This window comes from Pristis pectinata, chromosome 21, assembly GCF_009764475.1.
Source record: "Pristis pectinata isolate sPriPec2 chromosome 21, sPriPec2.1.pri, whole genome shotgun sequence".
Classification (NCBI taxonomy): Eukaryota; Metazoa; Chordata; class Chondrichthyes; order Rhinopristiformes; family Pristidae; genus Pristis; species Pristis pectinata.
In genome coordinates this window covers 579479-602776 of record NC_067425.1, presented here as the reverse complement: position 1 = coordinate 602776, position 23298 = coordinate 579479, and the positions used below count along the sequence as shown (strand labels likewise).

Sequence of the window (23298 nt, the reverse complement as noted above, 5' to 3'; positions counted from 1 at the left end):
GGGATCTTAGGGTCCAAGTCCATACCTCCCTGAAAGTGGCAATGCAAGTAGATAGAGTGGTAAAGAAGGCACATGGCATGCTTGCCTTCATTGGAAGTACGATAGTCAGGAAGTCATGTTGCAGCTGTATAAAATTTGGTTAGGCCGCACTTGCGTGCAGTACTGGTCGCCCCATTACAGGAAGGATGTGGAGGCTTTGGAGAGGGTGCTTTGAATATCAAACAGAACAGCATAGGAACGGCCTTTGGCCCATGATGTTGTGTCAAACTAATTAAGATAGTAATTAAATGCCTAATGAAACTAATATCTGTATTCCTCCATTCTCTGCATATTCATGTGCCCATCTAAGAGCCTCTGAAATACCTTTATCATATTTGCCTCCACTACCACCCCTGGCAGCGCATTCCAGACACCCACTGCTCTCTGTGTAAAAAAGATCTTGCTCCGCACATCTCCTTTGAACTTTTTCCTTCTCACCTTAAATACATGCCCTCTAGTATTAGACATTTTGACCCTGGGAAAAAGATACCAGGTGCCTATTCTGTCAATGCCTTTCATAATCTCAAACTTTATCAGGTCTCCCCTCAGCCTCTGCCACTCCAGAGAAAACAACCCGAGTTTGTCCAACCTCTCCTCATAGCACATGCCCTCTAATCCAGGCAGCATCTCGTTAAACCTTTCTGCACCCTCTCCAAAGCCTCCACATCCTTCTTACGATGGGGAGTGCAATACTCCAGATGTGGCCTAACCAGAGTTTTATAAAGCTGCAACATAACTTCCAGACTCTTGAACTCAGTGCCTCGACTAATAAAGACAAGCATGCCTTCTTTACCACCCTATCAATCTGTGCAGGGAGCTATGGACTTGGACCAGAAGATCCCTCTGTACATCAACACTGTTAAAGGTCTTGTCATTAACAGTGTACTGTCCCTTTACATTCGATCTCCCAAAGTGCAACACCTCACATTTGGCCAGATTAAACTCTATCTGCCATTTCCCCACCCATATTGGCAACTGATCTATATCCCAATGTATCCTTTGGCAATCTTCTACATTATCCACAACACCACCAATCTTTGTATCATCTGCGAACTTAATAACCCACCATTCCACATTTTCATCCAGGTCGTCTATATCTATCACAATCAGCAGAGGTCCCAGTACAGATCTCTGCAGAACACAACTAGTACGGACTTCCAGCCAGAACAAGTCCCAGGAGCAGAAGAGGCTTACCAGGATGCTGCCTGGATCAGAGAATATGAGCTACAAGGAGAGTCACAGAAGTGGGACCAACATGCCCCATCCAAGCTAGTCACATCTGCCAGCGCTTGGCCAATAATCTTCTAAACCTTTCCAATCCATGTACCTGTCCAACTGTCTTTTAAAAGTTGCTATTGTACCTGCCTCAACCACTTCCTTTGGCAGCTCATTCCACATACATACCACCCTTTGTGTAAAAAAAAGTTGCCCCTCAAGTTCCTATTTAATCTTTCCCCTCTCACCTTAAACCTATGCCCTCTCATTCTCGATTCCCCTACCCTGGGAAAAAGACGAGTGTATTCACCCTATTTATGCCCCTCATGATTTTATACACCTCTATAAAATCACCTCTCAGTCTCCTACGCTCCAAAGAATAAAGTCCTAGCCTGTCCAACCTCTCCCTGTAACTCAGTCCCTCAAGTCCTGGCAACATTCTTGTAAATCTTTTCTGCACTCTCTCCAGTTTAATAACATCTTTCCTATAGCAGGGCAACCAAAACTGAACACAATACTCCAGTGCGGCCTCACCAATATAGCCAATATACGGAGGATCCTTCTCAGGACGGTACTATGTCTCACTGAAACGTAGCTCACACCTGCCTCACCTGACTGTGCTATTCAACCTGAGGGCTTCTCAATTTATTGAATGGACCGTACAGCGTCCTCAGGCAAAGTTAAAGGCAGAGCGGTCTGCATCTTAATCAATAACTTATGGTGCTCGGACGTGATGGTCCTGGCGAGCTCCCGCTCACCCAGCCTGGAATATCTAATGGTGAAGTGTCGACCATTCTATCTGCCAAGGGAGTTCGCTTCAGCTATCCTGATGGCAGTCTACATCCCACCACAGACAGACATGAAGCCTGCACTCAATGAGCTATACTCCGTGGTCAACAACCTTGAGACAGGATATCCTGAGGCCCTCTTCATCATCGCGGGGGACTTCAATCAGGCCAACCTCAAGAGTGTGTTACCAAAATACTATCAGCACATCTCCTGCTCCACCAGGGGCGCTAACCCCCTTGACCACTGCTATACAACCATCAAAGATGCCTTCCAAGCCACCCCTTGCCTTCATTTTGGGAAATCAGACCACCAGGCTGTGCTCCTTCTCCCTGCATATAAACAGAAACTGAAACGGGAGGATCTGGTACGGAGAGTCATGCAGTGCTGGTCTGAGGAAACAGATGAGCTCCTACGTTACTGCTTTGAGACAGTGGACTGGTCCGTGTTCAAAGACTCAGCTGCCAACCTGGATGAGTATGCCACCACCATCACAGACTTTATCAGCAAGTGTGTGGAGGACTGTGTACCAAAGAAGACAATACAGGTGTTCCCAAACAGGAAACCATGGATGAACCGGGAGATCCACTCCCTACTGAAGTCGAGTGATCTGGTGATCCTGATCTGTACAAGAAATCGAGGTATGACCTTCGGAAAGCTATCAGGAATGCCAAGAGGCAATATTGACTCAAAATAGAGTCCCTGACCAGCCGTCAGTTATGGCAGGGCTTACATGCCATAACAGGCTACAAGACGATGTCGGGCTGCATAGCTAACAACAGCACATCCCTTCCAGATGAACTTAATGCATTCTATGCGCGTTTTGAACAGAAGGGAAGTGGATTGTCACCATCCACCCTGACAGTCACCAATGCAACTGAACCTGTGATCACAGTGGAGGACGTAAGGTCAGTCTTCTGGAGAGTGAACACGAGGAAAGCACCTGGCCCAGATGGTGTCCTTGGCCGTGTGCTCAGATCTTGTGCTGATCAGCTGGCAGAAGTATTTGCGGACATATTTAACCTCTCCCTGCTTCAAGCTCAGGTTCCTACCTGTTTTAAGAAGACCACTATCATCACGGTACTGAAGAAAAGCAAGGTAACATGCCTCAATGACTACCGACCAGTGGCCTTGACATCCACCATCATGAAGTGCTTTGAGAGGCTGGTCATGGCACGCATCAACTCTAACAGACAACCTGGACCCATTGCAATTCGCCTATCGCTGAAACAGGTCTACAGCAGATGCCATCTCCCTGGCCCTACACTCAACTCTGGAGCATCTGGACAGTAAAGACAGCTACGTTAGACTATTGTTTATTGACTACAGCTCTGCCTTCAATAATACAATAATCCCAAGTAAGCTTGTCGCCAAACTCCGAGACCTAGGACTCAACGCCTCCCTCTGTAACTGGATCCTTGACTTCCTAACAAACAGACTGCAATCAGTGAGGATAGGCAGCAATACCTCTGGCACGATTATTCTCAACACTGGTGCCCCACAAGGCTGTGTCCTCAGCCCTCTACTCTACTCCCTATACACTCATGACTGTGTGGCCAGATTCTGCTCTAACTCCATCTACAAGTTTGCAGATGATACCACCATTGTAGGCCGTATCTCAAACAGTGATGAGTCGGAGTACAGGAAGGAGATAGGGAGCTTAGTGGAATGGTGTCATGACAACAACCTTTCCCTCAATGTCAACAAAACAAAAGAGCTGGTCATTGACTTCAGGAAAGGGGGTGGTGTACATGCACCTGTCTACATCAATGGTGCTGAGGTCGAGAGGGTTGACAGCTTCAAGTTCCTGGGAGTGAACATCACCAACAGCCTGTCCTTGACAAATCACATAGAAGCCACAGCCAAGAAATCTCACCAGCGCCTCTACTTCCTCAGGAGGCTAAAGAAATTTGGTTTGTCCCCTTTGACTCTCACCAACTCTTACCGATGCACCATAGAAAGCATCCTATCTGGATGTATCATGGCTTGGTATGGCAACTGCTCTGCCCAGGACTGCGAGAAGCTGCAGAGAGTTGTGGACACAGCCCAGCGCATCACGGACACCAGCCTCCCCTCCTTGGACTCTGTCTTTACCTTTCGTTGTCTTGGTGAAGCAGCCAGCATAATCAAAGACCCCACCCACCCGGGACATTCTCTCTTCTCTCCTCTTCCATTGGGTAGAAGATACAGGAACCTGAAGGCACGTACCACCAGACTTAAGGACAGCTTCTACCCGACTGTGATAAGACTATTGAACGGTTCCCTTATACAATGAGATGGACTATGACCTCATGATCTACCTTGTTGTGACCTTGCACCTTATTGCACTGCACTCTCTGTAGCCGTGACACTTTACTCTGTACTGTTATTGTTTTTACCTGTACTACCTCAATGCACTGTACTAACTCAATGTAACTGCACTGTGTAATGAATTAACCTGTACGATAGGCTTGTAAGACAAGCTTTTAACTGTCCCTCGGTACGAGTGACAATAATAAACCAATACCAACACCAATACCAATACTGGACCTCCTCTTAGGGAACAAGGTAGGGCAAATAGCGCAAGTGGCAGTCAGGGAGCACTTTGGCTCATGTGACCATAATTCTATTAGTTTTAAGATAGTGACAAAAACGGATAGGACAGGTTCACAGGTTAGGGTCCCAAACTGGAGCAAGGCTAATTTTGGGGGAATTAGGCAGGATCTAACAGAGGTCAATTGGATAAGCCTGTTTGAAGGGAAAGGAACGAATAGCAAGTGGGAGGCTTTTAAGAATGTGACATCAAGAGTCCAGGAGTAGCATGTCCCTTGGGGGTGAAGAGTAAACCTGGCAAGTTTCAGGAACCTTGGCTGATGAGGGATATTGAGGTTCTGATCAAGAAAAAGAAGGAAGCATATATTGGATTTAGGAGGTTGGGGATGAGTGAATTCCTTGATGACTATAAAAAGATTAAGAACATTCTCAAAAGGGAAATCAGGAGGGCAAAGAGAGGGTATAAGATGAACCGGGCAGGTAAGGTTAAGGAAAATTCCAAGAGGTTCTATAGCTATATAAAGAGTAAAAGGGTGGCTAGGGAGAGGGTAGGTCCCTTTAGAGATCAGCAGTGCTGCCTATGTCTCGAGCCAGTGCATCCTTGGACTTTGTGGAAGGCTAGAGAAGAAATTGCGGAGGACCTTGCAGAGATATTTGCTTCATCGTTAGCCACTGATGATGTTTCCAAAGACTGGAAGGTGGCTAATGTTGTTCTGTTGCAAGAAGGGTAGGAAGGAGAAGCCAGGGAACTACAGGCCGGTCAGCGGGACATCAGTAGTAGGGAAGTTACTGGAGGCAATTCTGAGGGATAGGATCTACCAGCATTTGAATTGAGTCTGATTAGGAGGAGTCAGCATGGCTTCATGTGTGGAAAGTTGTGCTTGACGAACCTTTTTTGTTGAAGAGGTAACCTAAAAGGTAAATGAGAGTAGAGCAGTGGATGTTTATTTGGACTTTAGCAAGGCCTTTGACAAGGTCCTGCATGGTGGTTGGTCTGGAAGGTTTGGTCCCATGGAATCTAGGGAGAGCTAGTTAGATGGATTCAAATTTGGCTTGGCGGTAGGAAGCAGAGGGTGGTGGTTGAAGGTTGTTTCTCGGAATGGAGGCCGGTGACTAGTGGCGTGCCGCAGGGGACGGTGTTGGGACCCTTGTTGTTTGTTATTTATATAAATGATTTGGATGCAAATGCACAAAGTTTGATCAGTACATTTGTGCATAACACAAAATTAGGAGGTGGTGTTGATAGTGAAGGAAGTTATCATAGATTACAGGGGATATTGATCAGGCGCTTAGCATGCTGGCCTTCATCAGTAGGGGCACTGAGTATAAGAGTTGGAACATTATGTTGCAGTTGTATAAGTCGTTAGTGAGGTGGATGGTAACAATCTTCTCCCCAGGGTAGGGGAGTCCAAAACTAGGGGGCACAGATTTAGGATGAGAAGGGAAAGAATTAAAAGGGACCTGAGGGGCAACTTTTTCATGCAGAGGGTGGTGAGCATGTGGAACGAGCTGTCAGAGGAAGTGGTTGAGGCAGGTACAATAGTATTACTTAAAAAGCACTTGTACAGTTTCGGTCACCTTGTTATAGGAAAGACGTGGTTAAACTGGAAAGAGTGCAGAAAAGATTTACAAGGATGTTGCCAGGACTAGAGGGCCTGAGTCATAGGTAGAAGTTGGCCAGGCTAGGTCTTTATTCCTTGGAACGTAGGAGAATGAGGGGCGACCTCATAGAAATGTTTAAAATTATGAGAGGCAGAGATAAGGTGGACAGTAACAATCTTCTCCCCAGGGTAGGGGAATCCAAAACTAGGGGGCATAGATTTAGGATGAGAAGGGAAAGAATTAAAAGGGACCTGAGGGGCAACTTTTTCACGCAGAGGGTGGTGAGCATGTGGAACGAGCTGTCAGAGGAAGTGGTTGAGGCAGGTACAACAGTATTACTTAAGAAGCACTTGGGTAGATAGACGGAGGGCCGGGGCTTAGAGCGATATGGGCCGAACACAGGAAATTGGGACTAGCTGGGTGGGCAATGTGGTCGGTATGGACTGGTTGGGCCAAAGAGCCTGTATCCATGCTGTATTGCTCTATGACTCTATGACCAGCGTCCTGTACAACTGTACCATGGCCTCCCAATTTTTATACTCAATGCCCTGGCTTATGAAGGCCAGTGTTCCAAAAGCTTTCTTCACCCTATCTGCAACACCACTTTCAGTAAACCATGCCCTTGTACTCCAAGGTCCCTCTGTTCTACAAGATGATGATAAGATGATGATATCTTTATTAGTCACATGTACTGTTCATCGAAATACACAGTGAAGTGCATCTTTTGCGTAGAGTATTCTGGGGGCAGCCCGCAAGTGTCGTCATGCTTCCGGCGCCAACATAGCACGCCCACAACTCCCTCACCTGTATGTCTTTGGAATGTGGGAGGAAACCGGAGCACCCGGATGAAACCCACGCAGACACGGGAAGAACGTACAAACTCCTTACAGACAGCAGCCGGAATTGAACCTGGGTCGCTGGCGCTGTAAAGCGTTACGCTAACCGTTACTCTGCCGCACTCCCCAGGGCACTGCCATTCGCTGTGAAAGTCCTACCTGGATTTGATTTTCCAAAATGTAGTACCTCACACTTATCTGAATTAAACTCCATTTCCTATTCCTCAACCCACTTACTCAGCTGATCAAGATCCCCCTGTAATTTTTGATAACTTTCTTCATTGTCCACTATACCACCTTCTTTTGTGTCATCTGCAAACTTACTAAATGTGTCTTGTACATTCTTATCCAAATTGTTGATACAGATGACAAACAACAATGGGCCCAGCACCAACCCCTGAGGCACACCACTAGTCATTGACCTCCAGTCTGAGAAACAACCTTCCACCCTCACCCTTTGCTTTCCACCATCAAGCCAGATGTGTATCCAATTAGCCAGCTCTCCCTGGATTCCATGCGACCTAACCTTCCACAGCAGTCAACCACGTGGAACCTTATCAAAGGCCTTAGTGAAGTCCATATAAACCATGTCTACTGCCCTGCCCTCATCGATTTTCTTGGTCACATTATCAAAAAACTCAATCAAGCTCGTAAGGCATGATCTCCCACACACAAAGTCTTGCTGACTACCCGATCTTTGCAGATGGACATACAGTATATCTTACCCCTCAGAATCCTCTCCAGTAACTTACCTACCACAGATGTTAGACTTACTGGTCTATAGTCCCCAGGTTTTCCTCTGTTGCTCTGCTTAAATAAAGGCATGACATTAGCTACCCTCCAGTCTACTGGCACCTCACCCATGAGGCCCAACAAACTTGGATTGTTTTTTTCTGGAATGTCGGAGGCTAAGGGGAGACCTGATAGAATCTTAAAAAATTATGAGAGGAATAGATAGGGTTGGCAGCCAGAATCTTTACCCCAGGGTAGAAATGCCGAAAACTAGGGGGCATAGCTGTAAGGCGAGAGGGGGGAAAGCTTAAAGGCGATGTGCGGTGCAAGTTTTTTTTATACAGAGAGTGGTAGGTGCCTAGAATGTGCCGCCAGAGATGGTAATGAAAGCAGATACGATAGTGGCATACTACAGAATTTTAAGTAGTCACGCGAACATTAAAGGATAAGGATCATGTGCAGACAGAAGATATTATATAATTTGGCATCATGCTCGGTGCAGACATTGTGGGTTGAAGGGCTTGTTCCTATGCTGTACTGTTCTATGTTCTCGGTTTCTCAGCAAGAAACTGAACACTAAGCAGGATAAAGCAGCCCAGCTGAGTGGCACCCAATCTACCAACCTAAATGTTCAACACCAGTGCACGTTGGCTGCTGTGTGTATAATCTACAAAAAAACTTTCTTAGGCTACTCGGACAGAATTTGCTAATCCTGAAACTAAGGCAAAGGCAGCAGGGACATAGGAACACCAACACCTACAACTTCCCTTAAGTTACATGATCCTGACTTAGAAATTTGTAACTGTTCCTTCAATGTCAGTAAATCTCAATCGTGGAATTCTCCACCTAACAGCATCAGACAGAATGCAGTGATTCAACATTTCTGCTCACCGTCACCTCTCAAGGACAATAAGGGATGGAAAATAAATGGGGGCCTTGCTGGCAATGCCCATGTACCAAAAATGGATAGAGCAAATCTGCGATCAATGCCTACATACTTAAATTACACATATTCTGCAATTTCTGCCTATCTTCAACATTCCCTATACCTCTATAAACTCATATATTCCATATCAAGACTAATATATTCCAATTATTCGGGCCATACCAACAGCTTTCAGAGAACCTGTGACTTTCATTTCTGATAATAACTCTACCCCTGTGTATCTGGTTCACTATTGTGGTAGAATGAGCCATACAATGTTTTTCCAGTAAAGGTCTGAATGTCTTTTACATGCAATTAACTATTAAATACTAAAGAATGAATTACTACCTCTGCATTTCTGACATCCTGTTCGTATCTTTGAAGCTGTTCCTGTGTTGTCTTGTTCAACAGAGTCTGGTCTCCAATGTCTTTTCCATTTGCAACTATAGAAATATGATATATTAGCCTTATAACTATTCAAATAAAGAGTTTGACAAACTCGAAGCTTGGAACAGCAAACGAAGCAACCACACCCATGTTATAGAGTCATACAGCACAGAAAAGGCCCTTCGGCCCAACTGGTCCATGCCGACCATGATTCCCATCTAAGCTAGTCCCATTTGCCTGCGTTTGCCCCATATCCCTCTAAACCTTTCCTATCCATGTACCTGTTCAAGTACCTTTTAAATGTTTTTAATGTACTTGCCACAACCACTTCCTCTGGCAACTCATTTCATGTACTGACCACTTTCTGGGTGACAAAGTTGCCCCTCAGGTACCTATTAAATCTCTCTCCTCTCATCTTAAACCCATGCCCTCTAGTTCTTGATTTCCCAACCTGGGTAAAAGACTGTGCACATTCACCCAGTCTATGCCCCTTGTGATTTTATACACTTCAATAAGATCACCCCTCATTCTCTTATACTCCAATGAAAAAAGTCACAACCTGCTCAACCTCTCTCCATAACTCAGTTCCTTGAGTCCTGGCAACATCCTTGTAAATCTCCTCTGTAGTCTCTTCAGTTTAATGGAATCTTTCCTATAGCAGGGTGACCAAAACTAAACACAATATTCCAAATGTGGCCTCACCAAAGTCCTGTACAACTGCAACATAACATCCCAATTTCAATATTGACTGATGAAGGCCAGCATGCCAAAAGCCTTCTTCACTACTCTGTCTAACACTAACACCTGGGATTACAAGTACATGGTTCCCTGAAAGTGGTGTTCTACAACACTCCCCAGGGTCCTACCGTTCATTGTGAAAATCCTACCTTCATTTGTCTTCCCAAAATGCAACACCTCGCACTTATCCGAATTAAATTCCATCTGCCTTTCCTTGGCCACTTACCCGGCTATCAAGATCACTCTGTAAATCCTGATAACCAGCTTCACTGTCAAAGACACCACCCATTTTAGTGGCATCTGCAAACTTACTAACCATGCCTCGTGCATTCTTATCTCAATCATTGATGTAGATCACAAATAGCAATGGGCCCAGCAATGAACCCTGGGGAACACCACTAGTCACGGGCCTCCAGTCCGCAAAACAACCTTCTACCATCATGCTCTGCTTCCTATCAATTCTGTATCTAATTAGCTAGCTCTCCGTGGATCTTGCAATCTAACCTTCCAGAGCAGCCTACCACATGGAACCTTATCAAAAGCCTTACTGAAGTCCATATAGACTATGTCTACTGCCCTGCCCTCATCAACCATCTTGGTTATTTCTTCAAAAAACTCAATCAAACTTGTGAGACGTGATCTCCATGCACAAAAGCTGTGGCGACTATCCTCCATCGATGTTAGGCTTACTGGTTAGTTCCCAGGTTTTTATTTGCACTCCTTCCTAAATAAAGGCACAACATTAGCCACCCTCCAGTCTTCCAGCACTTCACCCATTGCTAACGAATTGTCTTGAAAATATAAAATAATGTTTGTTGTTATTCCAGCTAGAAATTGGCTTGAGGGAGGGATAGGACTGCCAGCTCAATGTTCCGGGTACAGATAATATGGAAAGAATAGAGGTGCAGGTAAGAGAGGAGGGGGAGTTGCATTTTTGATTAGGGAGAACATCATGGCAGTACTGGATAGAGGATATTCCTGGGGGGGCGGGGGGGGGGGGGTCATCCAGTGAGGCTATATAGGTGGAACTCAGAAATAAGAAAGGAGTGATCACTTTGATGGGATTGTACCATAGGCCCCCAACTAGTCAGTGGGAATTAGAGGAGTAAAGATGTAGGAAGATCACAGATAGCTGTCGGAATAATAGGGTTGTAGTAGTCGGAAATTATAACTTTCCAAACATTGACTGGAGCTACCATTGTGGTGAGGGCTTGGATGGGGCGGAATTTGTTAAGTATGTTCAGGAAAAATTTCTCAATCACATATAAATTGCCCTACTAGAGAAGGGGCAAAACTCAACCTCCTCTTGGGAAACAAGGCAGGGCAAGTGACTGAAGTGTTAGTGGGGAGCACTTTGGGACCAGTGACCATAATTCTATTCATGTTAAAATAGTTAAGGAAAAGGATAGGACTGGTTCACAAGTTAAAGTCCTAAACTGGGGCAAGGCCAATTTTGAGGATATGAGACAGGAACATGCAAAGGTTGCTCGGGTGAGGCTGTTGGCAGGTAAAGGGACGTCTGACAAGAAGGTGGATTTTAGAAGTGAGATAGGAAGAGTTCAAGGCCAGCATGTTCCTGTTAGGGTGAAGGCCAAGGCTGGCATCAGTCAGGAACCCCGGATGACACGAGGTATTGAAGCTTTTGTCAAGGAAGAGGCATATGCCAACATAGTCAGCTGGGATAAAGTGAATTCCTTGAGCACAGGGGGTATAGGATTACACTTGAGGGAAATCAAGAGGACAAAAAGAGGACATGAGATACCTTTGTCAGGTAAGGCAAATGATGCCTCAGAAATTTGATTGGGCTTTTTGAAGACGTGACCAGATGAAGGTAGGGTGATAGACATTGTCTGCATGGAATTTGGCAAGGCCTTGGATGAGATCCCACTTGATAGGCCAGTCCAGTTTAATGACATACTTCCTATAGCAGAGCAACTAGAACTGTACGCAATACTCCAAATCTCACATGGGATCTGGGTGAGTTAGCCTATTAGATACCAAATTAGCCTGGTAGTAGCAGCCAGACTGTGGTATTGGAGACACAAGAGATTCTGCAGATGCTGGATTCTGGAGAAACACACACAAAAAGTTGGAGGAAATCAGGAGGTCAGGCAGTCCCGATGAAGAGTCTCAACCCGAAACATTGACTGTTTATTTCCATCCACAGATGCTGCCTGACCTGCTGGGTTCCTCCAGCATTTTTGGGGGGTATTGGAGGCTGTTTTTCAGATTGGAGGCCTGTGACCAGTATGTGCAACAGGGATCAGTGCTGGGTCCACTGTTGTTTGTCATCTATATTAACAATTTGGTTGAGAATGTAGTTGGTATGGTTTGTAAGTTTGCGGATGGCATGAAAATTGACGGACAAAGACAGTTATCTAAGACTACAATGGGACCTAGAGTCCTTTAAAGGGCAAATTTTTCACACAAAGAGTAATTGGTATCTGGAGAGAGGTAGTGGTGTAGACCAGAACAGAAATAACATTTAAGAGGTATCTGGACAAGAAGTTGTAAGTGCAGGGCACAGAGAGATTTAGAATTAATGCAGCAGCTGGGATTAGTATTGGTTTATTATTGTCACATGTATTGAGATACAGTGAAAAGCTTTTGTTTTGCATGCCATCCAGACAGATCATTCCATACATATGTACATTGAGGTAGTAAAAAGAAAAACAGAAAGCAGAACAGAGTGCTGCAGTTACAGAGAAAGTGGAGTGCAGGTACACAAATAAAGTGCAAGGGGCCACAGTGAGTAGATTGGGAGTTCATCTTCTAATTGAATGAGAGGTCCATTCAAGAATGTGATAACAGCAGGATAGAAGCTGTCCTTGAGTCTGGTGGTTCATAGTCTCAATCTTTTGCATCTTATGCCCTGCCGGGGGAGGGGCGAGGAGAGAATGACTGTGGTGGGAGGAGTCCTTGATTATGTTGGTTGCTTTCCCAAGGCAGCAGTAAATGTAGACACAGTCAATAGAGGAGAGGCTGGTTTTCTTGTTGAACTGGGTTGTATTCACAACTTTCTGCAATTTCTTATGGTCTTCGGCAGAGCAGTTGCCACACAAAGCTGTGATGCATCAGATAGGATGCTTTCTATGGGGCATCTATAAAAATTGGTGAGAGTCATTGGGGACACGCTGAATTTCCTTAGCTTTCTGAGGAATTAGATTCAGCATAGATGCAATGGGCCAAGGGGCCTGTTTCTGTGCTGTAAAATTCTATAACTCCACCTCCACAACCTTCTGGGATAGTGGATTCCAAATTCTAAGGGAAGATCTCCAGGAAGAGGAGATGCTGCAAGTATAGTCTCAGTAGCCAAATTGCCTCAGGAAAGGACAATGTAATAGCAGAGGCACACACCATTAAATACAATCAGAGAAAAACGATAAGCTACATGCAAAAAAGAAAAAAAAGGGAAATTAGGATCATGTTTAATGCTAGGTTGGATCAGCATAACAATTTTACTGAGATCAGGAAAATATTAATGATACAACCAAATATAGTTTACTCTGCATGTATGTGAATGAGGAGAGGTTGGTAAATAAGTCTGGTGAACGAAAGGCACAGAGAGGCATCTTGGAAAGAAATAACAGAAACCAAACTTTAGGCAATTCGCTTTTTCTATCTGCTGCACAACTGACTGTTTCTGCCAGTCATCCATCTTTGATTTTGGCTGTTTTTCTCCCTTCATTAGTATAGCCTGCACCAACAGGTCTGTCCCACTGCCACTCTATTAGCAAAATATATAGAAAATAAAGAAGCATAATCTGTTTGGGTCAGATACAGGCAGCTGCGATCAAGTGAATCCCGAGAGGAGTATAGCGGTTGCAGGAGTATATGCAAGAGGAAATCAGAAGGGCAAAAGGGGGCATGAGACAGCTTTGGCAGAGAAGGTTATGGAGAATCCAAAGAGATTTTACCAGCATATTAAGGGGAAAAGAGTAACTAGAGAGAGAATAGGGCCCCTCAAAGACCAAAGCGGACATCTTTGTGTGGAGCCACAGGAGATGGGTGAGGTCCTCAATGAGTATTTCTCCTGTTTTTTTTACTGTGGAGAAAGACATGATGACCTCTTTATGTGGATGTTGCCAGGACTAGAGGGCCTGAGTTATAGGAAGAGGTTGGCCAGGTTAGGTTTTTATTCCTTGGAAAGTAGGAGAATGAGGGGTGACCTTGTAGAAATGTTTAAAGTTATAAGAGGCGTAGTTAAGATGGAAGGTAACAGTCTTTTCCCCAGGGCAGGGGGGATAGATTTAGGGTAAGAGGGGAAAGATTTTAAAAGGGACCTGAGGGGCAACTTTTTCACGCAGAGGGTGGTGAGGATTTGGAATGAGCTGTCAGAGGAAGTGATTGAGACAGGTACAATAGTGTCATTTAAGAAGCACTTGGATAGATACATGGTGGGGCAGGGCTTAGAGGGATATGGGCCAAACACAGGAAATTGGGACTAGCTGGGTGGGCACCATGGTTGGCATGGACTCGTTGGGCCAAAGGGCCTGTACCTGTGCTGTATTGCTCTATGACTATGACTACGACACCTCGTAACTAGGAAAAGTAAACGGGGAGGTCTTAGGGATAGTCCACATTACAGTAGAGCAAGTCCTGGATGTCTTAAAATGTATGAAGGTAGACAAATCTCCAGGGCCTGATCAGGTACATCCAAGAACAATGTATGAGGCTACAGAAGAAATTGTGGGAGCCCTGGCTGAGATCCATACATCATTGTTAGTGATAGGTGACATGCTGAAGACTGGAGGGTGGCTAATGTGCCTTTATTTAAGAAGGGCTGCTAAGAAAAACCTGGGAACTATTGATCAGTAAGCCTAATATCTGTGCTAGGTAAATTACTAGAGGGGATTCTGAGGGATAAGAAATACAAGCATTTGGAAATACAGGGGTTGATTAGGGATAGCATGGCTTGTGCATGAGAGATCATGTCTCACAAATTTGATTGAGATTTTTGAAGAAGTAACCAAGAAGGTTGATGAGGGCAGGGCAGTCGACATGGTCTGTATGGACTTAAAGCCTTTTGTAATGTTCCACATGGTAGACTGCTATGGGAAGTTAGATTGCACAGGATCCAGGAAGAGTTGGCTAACTGGATACATAATTGGCTTGATGGCAGGAAACAGAGGGTGATGGTGGAAGGTTCTCTCTCAGACTGGAGGCCCATGACTAGTAGTGTTCCCCAGGGGTCGTGCTAGGCCCATTGTTGTTTGTCATCTATATCAATGATTTGGATGAGAATGTACAAGTCAAGGTTAGTAAGTTTGCAGATGACACTAAAATAGGTGGTGTTGTTGATAGTGAAGATGGTCATCAGGATTTATAGAGAGATCTTGATCAGCTGGGTAAGTGGGCCAAGGAATGGCAAATGGGAATTTAATTCAGATAAGTGCGAGGTATTGTATTACATAGAACATAGAACAGTACAGCACAGAACAGGCCCTTCGGCCCACAATATTGTGCTGACATAGTTAATCCCTCCTACCTACAGAATGCTGATATCCCTCTATTTTCCTCTCATTCATGTGCCCATCCAAGCCCCTCTTAAAAGCCCCCAAAGAATTTGCCTCCACCACCCTATCAGGCAACGCATTCCTGGCATCCACCACTCTCTCAGTAAAAAAACGTACCCCTCATGTCTCTTCTGAACCTACCCCCTCTCACCTTAAATGCATGCCCTCTGGAATTGGATTGCTCAATAATGGGAAAAAGATATTGCTTGTCCACCCTATCTATGCCCCTCATAATTTTATATACTTCCAACAGACCACCCTTCAGCTTCTGCCGCTCCAGAGAAAAGAGCCCAATTTTGTCCAGCTTCTCCTGACAGCACATGCCCTCTAATCCAGGCAGCATCCTGGTAAAACTCCTCTGCACCCTCTCTAAAGCCTCGACATCATTCCTATAGTGAGGTGACCATAACTGCACGCAATACTCTCAATACGGCCTAACCAGAGTTCTATATTTTGGGAAGATAAATGAGGGTAGGACTTTCACAGTGACCAAAATAATACCAGCATGTCTCCTGTCCCACCAGGGGCCCAAACACCCTTGACCGATGCCACACAACCAAAGACACCTACTGAGCCAACCGCCTCAGACGACCAGGCTGTGCTCCTTCTCCCTGCATACAAACAAAGCTGAAACATGGGGATCCAGTACAGAAAGTCGTACAGTACTGGTCTGAGGAAACAGATGAGCTTCTATCTGACTGCTTTGAGTCGGTAGACTGGTCAATGTTCGAAGACTCAGCAGCTAACCTAGATGAGTATGTCACCACCATCATGAACTTTATCAGAAAGTATGTTGAGTACTGTGTACTAAAGACGACAATCTGGGTGTTCCCATATCAGAAACCATGGATGAATTGGGAGATCCACTCCCTACCAAAGTCCAGGGCTGCGACGTTCAATCAGGTGACCCTGACCTATACAAGGAATCAAGATACAACCTCCCTAAAGCTAGCAGGGATGCCAAGAGACAATGCTAGTCCAAAATCAAGTCCCAGACCAGCCACCAGTTGTGGCAGGCCTTACATGCTACAACGGGCTACAAAATGACAGCATTGCTGATAACAGCATATCCTTTCCTGATGAGCTTAATGCATTCTATGCATGTTTGGATTGGAATGTCACCACCCACCCCGACAGCCTCCAATGCACCTGAACCCACAGTCACTATTGCAGACGTAAGATCAGTCTTCCGGATAGTGAACCCACAGAAAACATCTGGCCTGGATTGTATCCCTGGCCATGTCCTCTGCAGATCAGCTGGTGGGGGTATTTGCAGACATTTTTAACCTCTCCCTGCTTCAATCTGAGGTTCCCATGTGCTTTAAGAAGGTCACTATCATCATGATGCCTAAGAAGAACAAGGTAACGTGCCTTAATGTCTACTGCCCGGTGGCTCTGACATCCACTATCACGAAGTGCTTCTAGAGGCTGGTCATGGTACGCATTAACTCCAACCTGAAACAGGTCTACTGCGGATGTCATTTCCCTGGTCCTACACATCTCTGGATCATTATTGACTTCAGCTCTGCCTTCAATACTATAATTCCAAGCAAACTCATCTCCAAACTCCTAGACCTTGGACTCAACACCTCCCTTTGCAATGGGGTCCTTGACTTCCTGGCCAACAAATCGCAATCAGTAAGGATAGGTTACACCTCCACCATAATTACCCTCAACACTGGTGCCTCACAAGGCTCTGTCATCAGCCTCCTACTCTACACCCGATACACTTATGGCTGCATGGTCAGCTTCTGCTCTAACTTCATCTACAAGTTTGCAGATGATACTACCGTAGTGGGCTGTATCTCAAAGAACAATGAGTCGGAATACTGAAAGGAGATAGAGAGCTCAGTGACACAGTGTCATGACAACAACCTTTCTCTCAACGTCAGCAAAACAAAGAGATAGTCATTGACTTCAGGAAGGGGGGTGGTGCACATGCACCATGGAAAACATCCTATACAGATGCATCACAGCTTGGTATGGCAACTGTTCTGCCTGTGATCACAAGAAACTGCAGAGTTGTGGACACTGCTCAGCACATCATGGAAACCAGCATCCCTTCCATGGACTCTGTCTACAGTTCCGGTAAAGCAGCCAGCATAATCAAAGACCCCACCCATCCCGTACATTCTCTCTTCTCTCACTTCCCATCTGGCAGAAGATACAAAAGCCTGAAGGCATGTACCACCAAGCTCAAGGACAGCTTCTATCCCACTGTTATAAGACTATTGAATGGTTCCCTCATACGATAAGATGGAGTCTTGACCTCACAATCTACCTTGTTATGACCTTTCACCTTATTGTATACCTGCACTGTGCTTTCTCTGTAACTGTAACACTCTGTTACTGTTTTACCTTATACTACCTCAATGCACTGTTGTAATGAATTGATCTGTATGAACGGTATGCAAGACAGGTTTTTCACTGTACCTCAGTACATAGAACAGCACAGCACAGTACAGTACAGGTCCACGATGTTGTACCCACCTATATGAACACCTCCTCCATGATCAATCTAACCCTTCCCTTCTGCATATCCCTTCATTTTTCTTACTTCCATGTGCCTATCTAAGAGCCTTTTAAATGTCCCTATTGTATCAGCCTCTACAACCACCCCTGGCAGTGCATTCCAGGCACCCACCACTCTCTGTGGAAAGAACCTACCTATGACACCTCCCCTAAATATTCCTCCTCTGACCTTAAGTGGATGTCCTCTGGTATTTGCTATTACTGCCCTGTAGAAAAGCTAGTGGCTGTCCACTCAATCTATGCCCCCTCATAATCTTATACACCTCTATCAAGTCGCCTCTCATCCTACATCGCTCCAAAGAGAAAAGCCCTAGCTCACTCAACCCTTACATCCTGGTAAGTCTCCTCTGCACCCTCTCTAAAGCTTCCACATCCTTCCTATAATGAGGTGACCAGAATGGAACACAGTACTCTAAGCATGGTCTCACTGGAGTTTTATAGAGCTGCAACATTACCTTGCGGCTCTTAAACTCAATACCCCGACTCACGAATGCAAGCACACCATGCGCCTTCTTAATTACCCTTTCAACTTGCGACCCAACTTTGAGGGATCTATGAACTTGGGACCCCAACATCCCTCTGTTCCTGCACACTGCTAAGAATCCTGCCATTAACCTTGTACTCCACCTTCAAGTCCGTTCTTCCAAAGTGTATCACTTCACACTTTTCTGGATTGAACTCCATCTGCCACTTCTCCACCCAACTCTACATTCTGTCTCTATCCTGTTGTAACCTACAACAACCTTCTACACTATCCACCTTGTGTCATCCGCAAACTTACTAACCCACCCCTCCACTTCCTCATCCAGGTTGTTTATAAAAATCACAAAGAGCAAGGGTCCCAGTACAGACCCCTGAGGTACACCACTGGTCACTGACCTCCACTCAGAATACGATCCTTCAACAACCACTCTTTGCCTTCTGTGGGCCAGCCAGTTCTGGATTCACACTTCAATGTCCCCTTGGATCCCATGTCTCCTCACCTTCTCCATAAGCCTTGCATGGGGTACCTTATTAAACGTCTTGCTGAAATCCATATACACTACACCTACTGCTCTCCCTTCATCAATGTGCTTAGTCACATCCTCAAAAAATTCAATCAGGCTCATAAGGCAGGACCTGCCCTTGACAAAGCCATGCTGACTATTCCTAATCATATTATACCTCTCCAAATGTTCATAAATCCTGCCTCTCAGGATCTTTTCCATCAGCTTACCAACCACTGAGGTAAGACTCACCGGTCTATAATTTCCTGGGCTATCCCTATTCCCCTCCTTGAATAAGGGAACAACATTCGCAACCCTCCAATCTTCCGGAACCTCTCCCGTCTCCATCGGCAATGCAAATGTCATCACCAGAGGCTCCGCAATCTCCTCCCTCGCCTCCCACAGTAACCTGGGGTATATCCTGTCCGGTCCCGGGGACTTATCTATCCTAATGTTTTTCAGAAGCTCCAACACTACCTCTTTTTTAACCTCAACATGCTGAAGCACATTAGTCTGTTCTACGCTGACCTCACATTTGGCAAAGTCTCTCTCCCTAGTGAACACTGAAGCAAAGTATTTGTTAAAGACCTCCACTATCTCCTCCATTTCCAGGCACATTCTTCCCCCTTTTTATCCCTGAGCGGTCCTACCTTCACTCTAGTCATCCTCCTGTTCCTCATGTACCTTTAGAATGCCTTGGGGTTTTCCTTAATTCGACTCGCTAAGGTCTTCTCATGTCCACTTCTAGCTCTCCTAAGTCCCTTAGAACCATAGAACCATACAGCACAAAACAGCCTCTTCGGCCCACCATGTTGTGCCGTCCATCAAACCACCCTCACACTATCTAACCCTTTCCTCCCGCATATCCCTCTATCTCACATTCCTCCATATGCCTATCCAACAAACTCTTGAACCTGTCCAACGTATCTGCCTCCACCACCACCCCAGGCAGTGCATTCCATGCACCAACCACTCTCTGGGTGAAAAACCTCCCGCTGACATCTCCCCTGAACATCCCACCCATAACCTTAAAGCCATGTCCTCTCGTCTTGAGCATTGGTGCCCTGGAAAGGAGGTGCTGGCTGTCTACTCTATCTATTCCTCTCAATATTTTATATACCTCTATCATGTCTCCCCTCATCCTCCTCCTTTCCAGTGAATAAAGCCCTAGCACCTTAAGCCTGTGCTCATATTCCATACGCTCTAATCCAGGCAGCATCCTGGTAAATCTCCTCTGCACCTTCTCCAATGCCTCCACATCCTTCCTATAATGCGGCGACCAAAACTGAACACAGTACTCTAAGTGTGGTCTAACTAGAGTTTTGTAAAGCTGCATCATCACTTGGTGGCTCTTAAACTCAATCCCACGATTTATGAAAGCCTTCTTAACTGCTCTATCCACCTGTGAGGCAACTTTCAGTGAACTGTGAATATGAACCCCCAGATCCCTCTGCTCCTCTACACTGCCAAGTACCTTGCCATCTACCCTGTACTCTGCCCTGAAGTTTGTCCTTCCAAAGCGTACCACCTCACATTTAAGGTCCTTCCTGGCTACCTCATAATTTTCAAGAGCGCTGCCTGATTTTTGCTTCCCAAACCTGCATGTGTGGGTCTGGAATCATATTTTAGCTAGACCAGATGGGAATGGAATCTGTTCTTCCCTCAAGGTCACCAATAGATTTTTACACCAATCCAATAGTTTCACATTACCAGTATTATTGCTGGCTTTTTTCAAAATTCCAGATTTACTTATTTACTTATTCTCCAGCTGCCTTGACGGGATTTAAACTCATGTCACTTAATCGATGGTTCAGGATTTAGTGCTGTAACATAATAGTTATGCTACAATTGATCGTGTGGTGGTTGAGTGGGATGCTGAAAGGGCTGAGGAAGGTAAATAATGACTCTACCATCTGATTAATGGTGAGCAATAAAAGATGCAAGAGATCATAGTGTAATAAATAACATACTTACTTGAATTAGTGGTGCACATGAGATGATTTAAAAGGTCCAGGGTCACATGCTCTCCTTTGCCTGTATATTGGTGCTGATTCACAGTCAAACTGGATGGTGTGATCTTTGCATCTGATCAAAAAGAGATATTATTAATATCTGGCAGTGTGACTTGCCCATTAAAACCTCCTCTGATTAATACTAGAATGAAAATTTCACATATCAGTTCTTAGCACATCCTTCAGGAAGGGTTCATTGGCCAAGGAGAGGAGCACCACAGCACTAATGGGTTTCAATAACATAAACTGAAAAATAATCAAACAAACAGCAGATGCTGTAAGTCTGAAATAAAAATAGAAATTGTTGGAAACACTTCTTAAGCAGAGGGTGGTTGTTATCTGGAACGTGCTGCCAGAGGAGGTGGTGGAATCAGATACAATTACTACACTTAAGAAGTATTTAGAGAGGCACTTAACTAGGCAAGGCATATGATCCTAGTGAGGATCACTGGGAGTCATGGGCAAAATGGTCAGCATGGACATGGTGGGGCAAAGAACCTGTTTCTGTGCTGTACAGCTTCATGACTTCATGACACTCAGCAGGTCAGGTAGCAACTGTGGAAAAAGAAACAGTTAATATTTCAGATATGAGGCCCTTCATCAGATGATGTGCCCAAACCTGAAATGTTAACTAGTTCTCTTTCCACAGATGCTGCCTGAGCTGCTGACTGTGCCTAGCATTTTCTGTTTTTATTTATTATTGGTTGCTTTACATTGTGTTTAGAAAGTTGAGGATGATCTAAAATTGTCTAGAAAATATAAAGAGAATTCAATCGGATGGATAGAAACCATTTTCTGATCCCAGTATATAGAATGAAGAGACACAATGTTTATTATTAGAGTTAGGCCAGATAGGGTAAAATCAGGAAGCATATCTTCACATAAAGGGTAGTAGAAGTCTGTAACTTTCTCTGCTGGAGGTCAATCAAAATTTATAAGATGTAGATCAGCAGATATTTTTGGTATATGCAGCAAAGGTGGATATAAGAATTTGAGATGCAGGGGAGCTCTAATCTGACTGAATATCAGTCAGAATAGCTTGAGAACTCTTTATGTCTTCCTATGTTTCCTTTCCTAGTTTGGCCTTTTCATTTACATGTACTGCAAGTGCAAACTATGTGGCACCAAGGTGAATCAGGCACAAGGAGGAAAATTAAGAAGAAAATACTGATTAGAAATTCCAAATTGTGGGAGATTTATTAGGGCCAGTTGGGAGAGTTTGAACTAGATAGGGAGGAGGATGGGAACCTGAGCATGTTTTCAGAAACAAAACTAGTTATGCAAGGTAGGTGATTAGTAAGTTTGGTGGGGGTGCCCATAAATGGGGAAATTCATCATTAGGCAATGGAAGAAGTAAGTTGGGGAGAGGGAGGGCCCTGTTCAATGGCCGACTAAGGCAGACTCTGTCGTCTGGGGAGGCAGCTGGGATTGGGGAAAGCACTAGTTAATGGAAGAATTAGAGGACAGAACTGATAAATTAGGGGTCATTTGGAAATGAAGATACGAATTAGGAGAAGGAATAGGTGACTCGGCCCTTCTAACCTGCTCTGACATTAAATAAGTTCATGGTAGATCTGACTCAGGTTAAATGGTAGACACAGGTTCAATCCTTACCTCTGGTGTTGCCTATGTGGAGTTTGCATGTTCTCCCTGTAAACGTGCAGGTTTCCTCTGGGTGCCCGGGTTTCCTCCCACGTCCCGAAAACCTGTGGGTTAGTATCTTAATTGGCTGCTGTAAATTGTCCATAGTGTGTCGGTGAGTGGTAGATTCCGGGGGGGAGTTGATATGTGGAGAATAAAATAGGACTAGTGCAGGATTAGTGTTAGTCAGTTAGGGTGGTTGTTAGTCAGTATGGACTTGATGGGAAGAAGGAGTGAGTTTGGAAGGCAGGGAAATCAAAGGCTCAAAAAAAGTCAGCAAGAAGTTCTGCACTGGTTAATAGTACATACTTCAATGCAAAAAGTTTATGAAAAAAGGCCAGTGAGCTAAAGACACAACTGGACACCAACAGAATGATATCATACCCAATACTAACACATGGTTTAAAGAAGAGCAATGGAATAACAACTCAACATTTGAGTCATAGAGTCATACAGGCCAAAAATGGCACAACTTGTCCATGTCACCTGCCAAGTTCTATACAGGTATTTACACTAATCCCACTTAGGACGTAGGATATAGAACAGTACAGCACAGGAACAGGCCCTTCGGCCCACAGTGTTGTGCCGTACTGACTAAACTAATGACACTTAATTAAAGTAATCCCTTCTAACAGCACTTGGTCCATAGTCTTCTGTGCATTGGCTACTCAAGTGCTCATCTAGATATTTCTTCAACAATGCAGTGCATTCTCAGGCAGTGCATTCCAGATTCCAACCACCCTCTGGGTGAAAAAGCTTCTCCTCAGATCCCCTCACCCTAAGCCAATGCCCTAGTTTTGGTTACCTCTGATATGAGGA

The 23298-nt window shown here is 44.9% G+C and overlaps 1 protein-coding gene across 1 annotated transcript in view; it reads right to left on the bottom strand.

The window, feature by feature from the left end:
• Nucleotides 1-8982: 8982 nt before the first annotated feature.
• Nucleotides 8983-23298, bottom strand: part of LOC127581248 (uncharacterized) — a 195530-nt gene continuing 181214 nt past the window's right edge. Inside the window, exons 18-19 of the mRNA XM_052035449.1 lie at nucleotides 20801-20911; nucleotides 8983-9110 (exon numbers count right to left, since the gene is read on the bottom strand). Coding sequence (XP_051891409.1) covers nucleotides 8983-9110; nucleotides 20801-20911 — 239 coding nt within the window. The remainder of the gene's footprint in view (nucleotides 9111-20800; nucleotides 20912-23298) is intronic.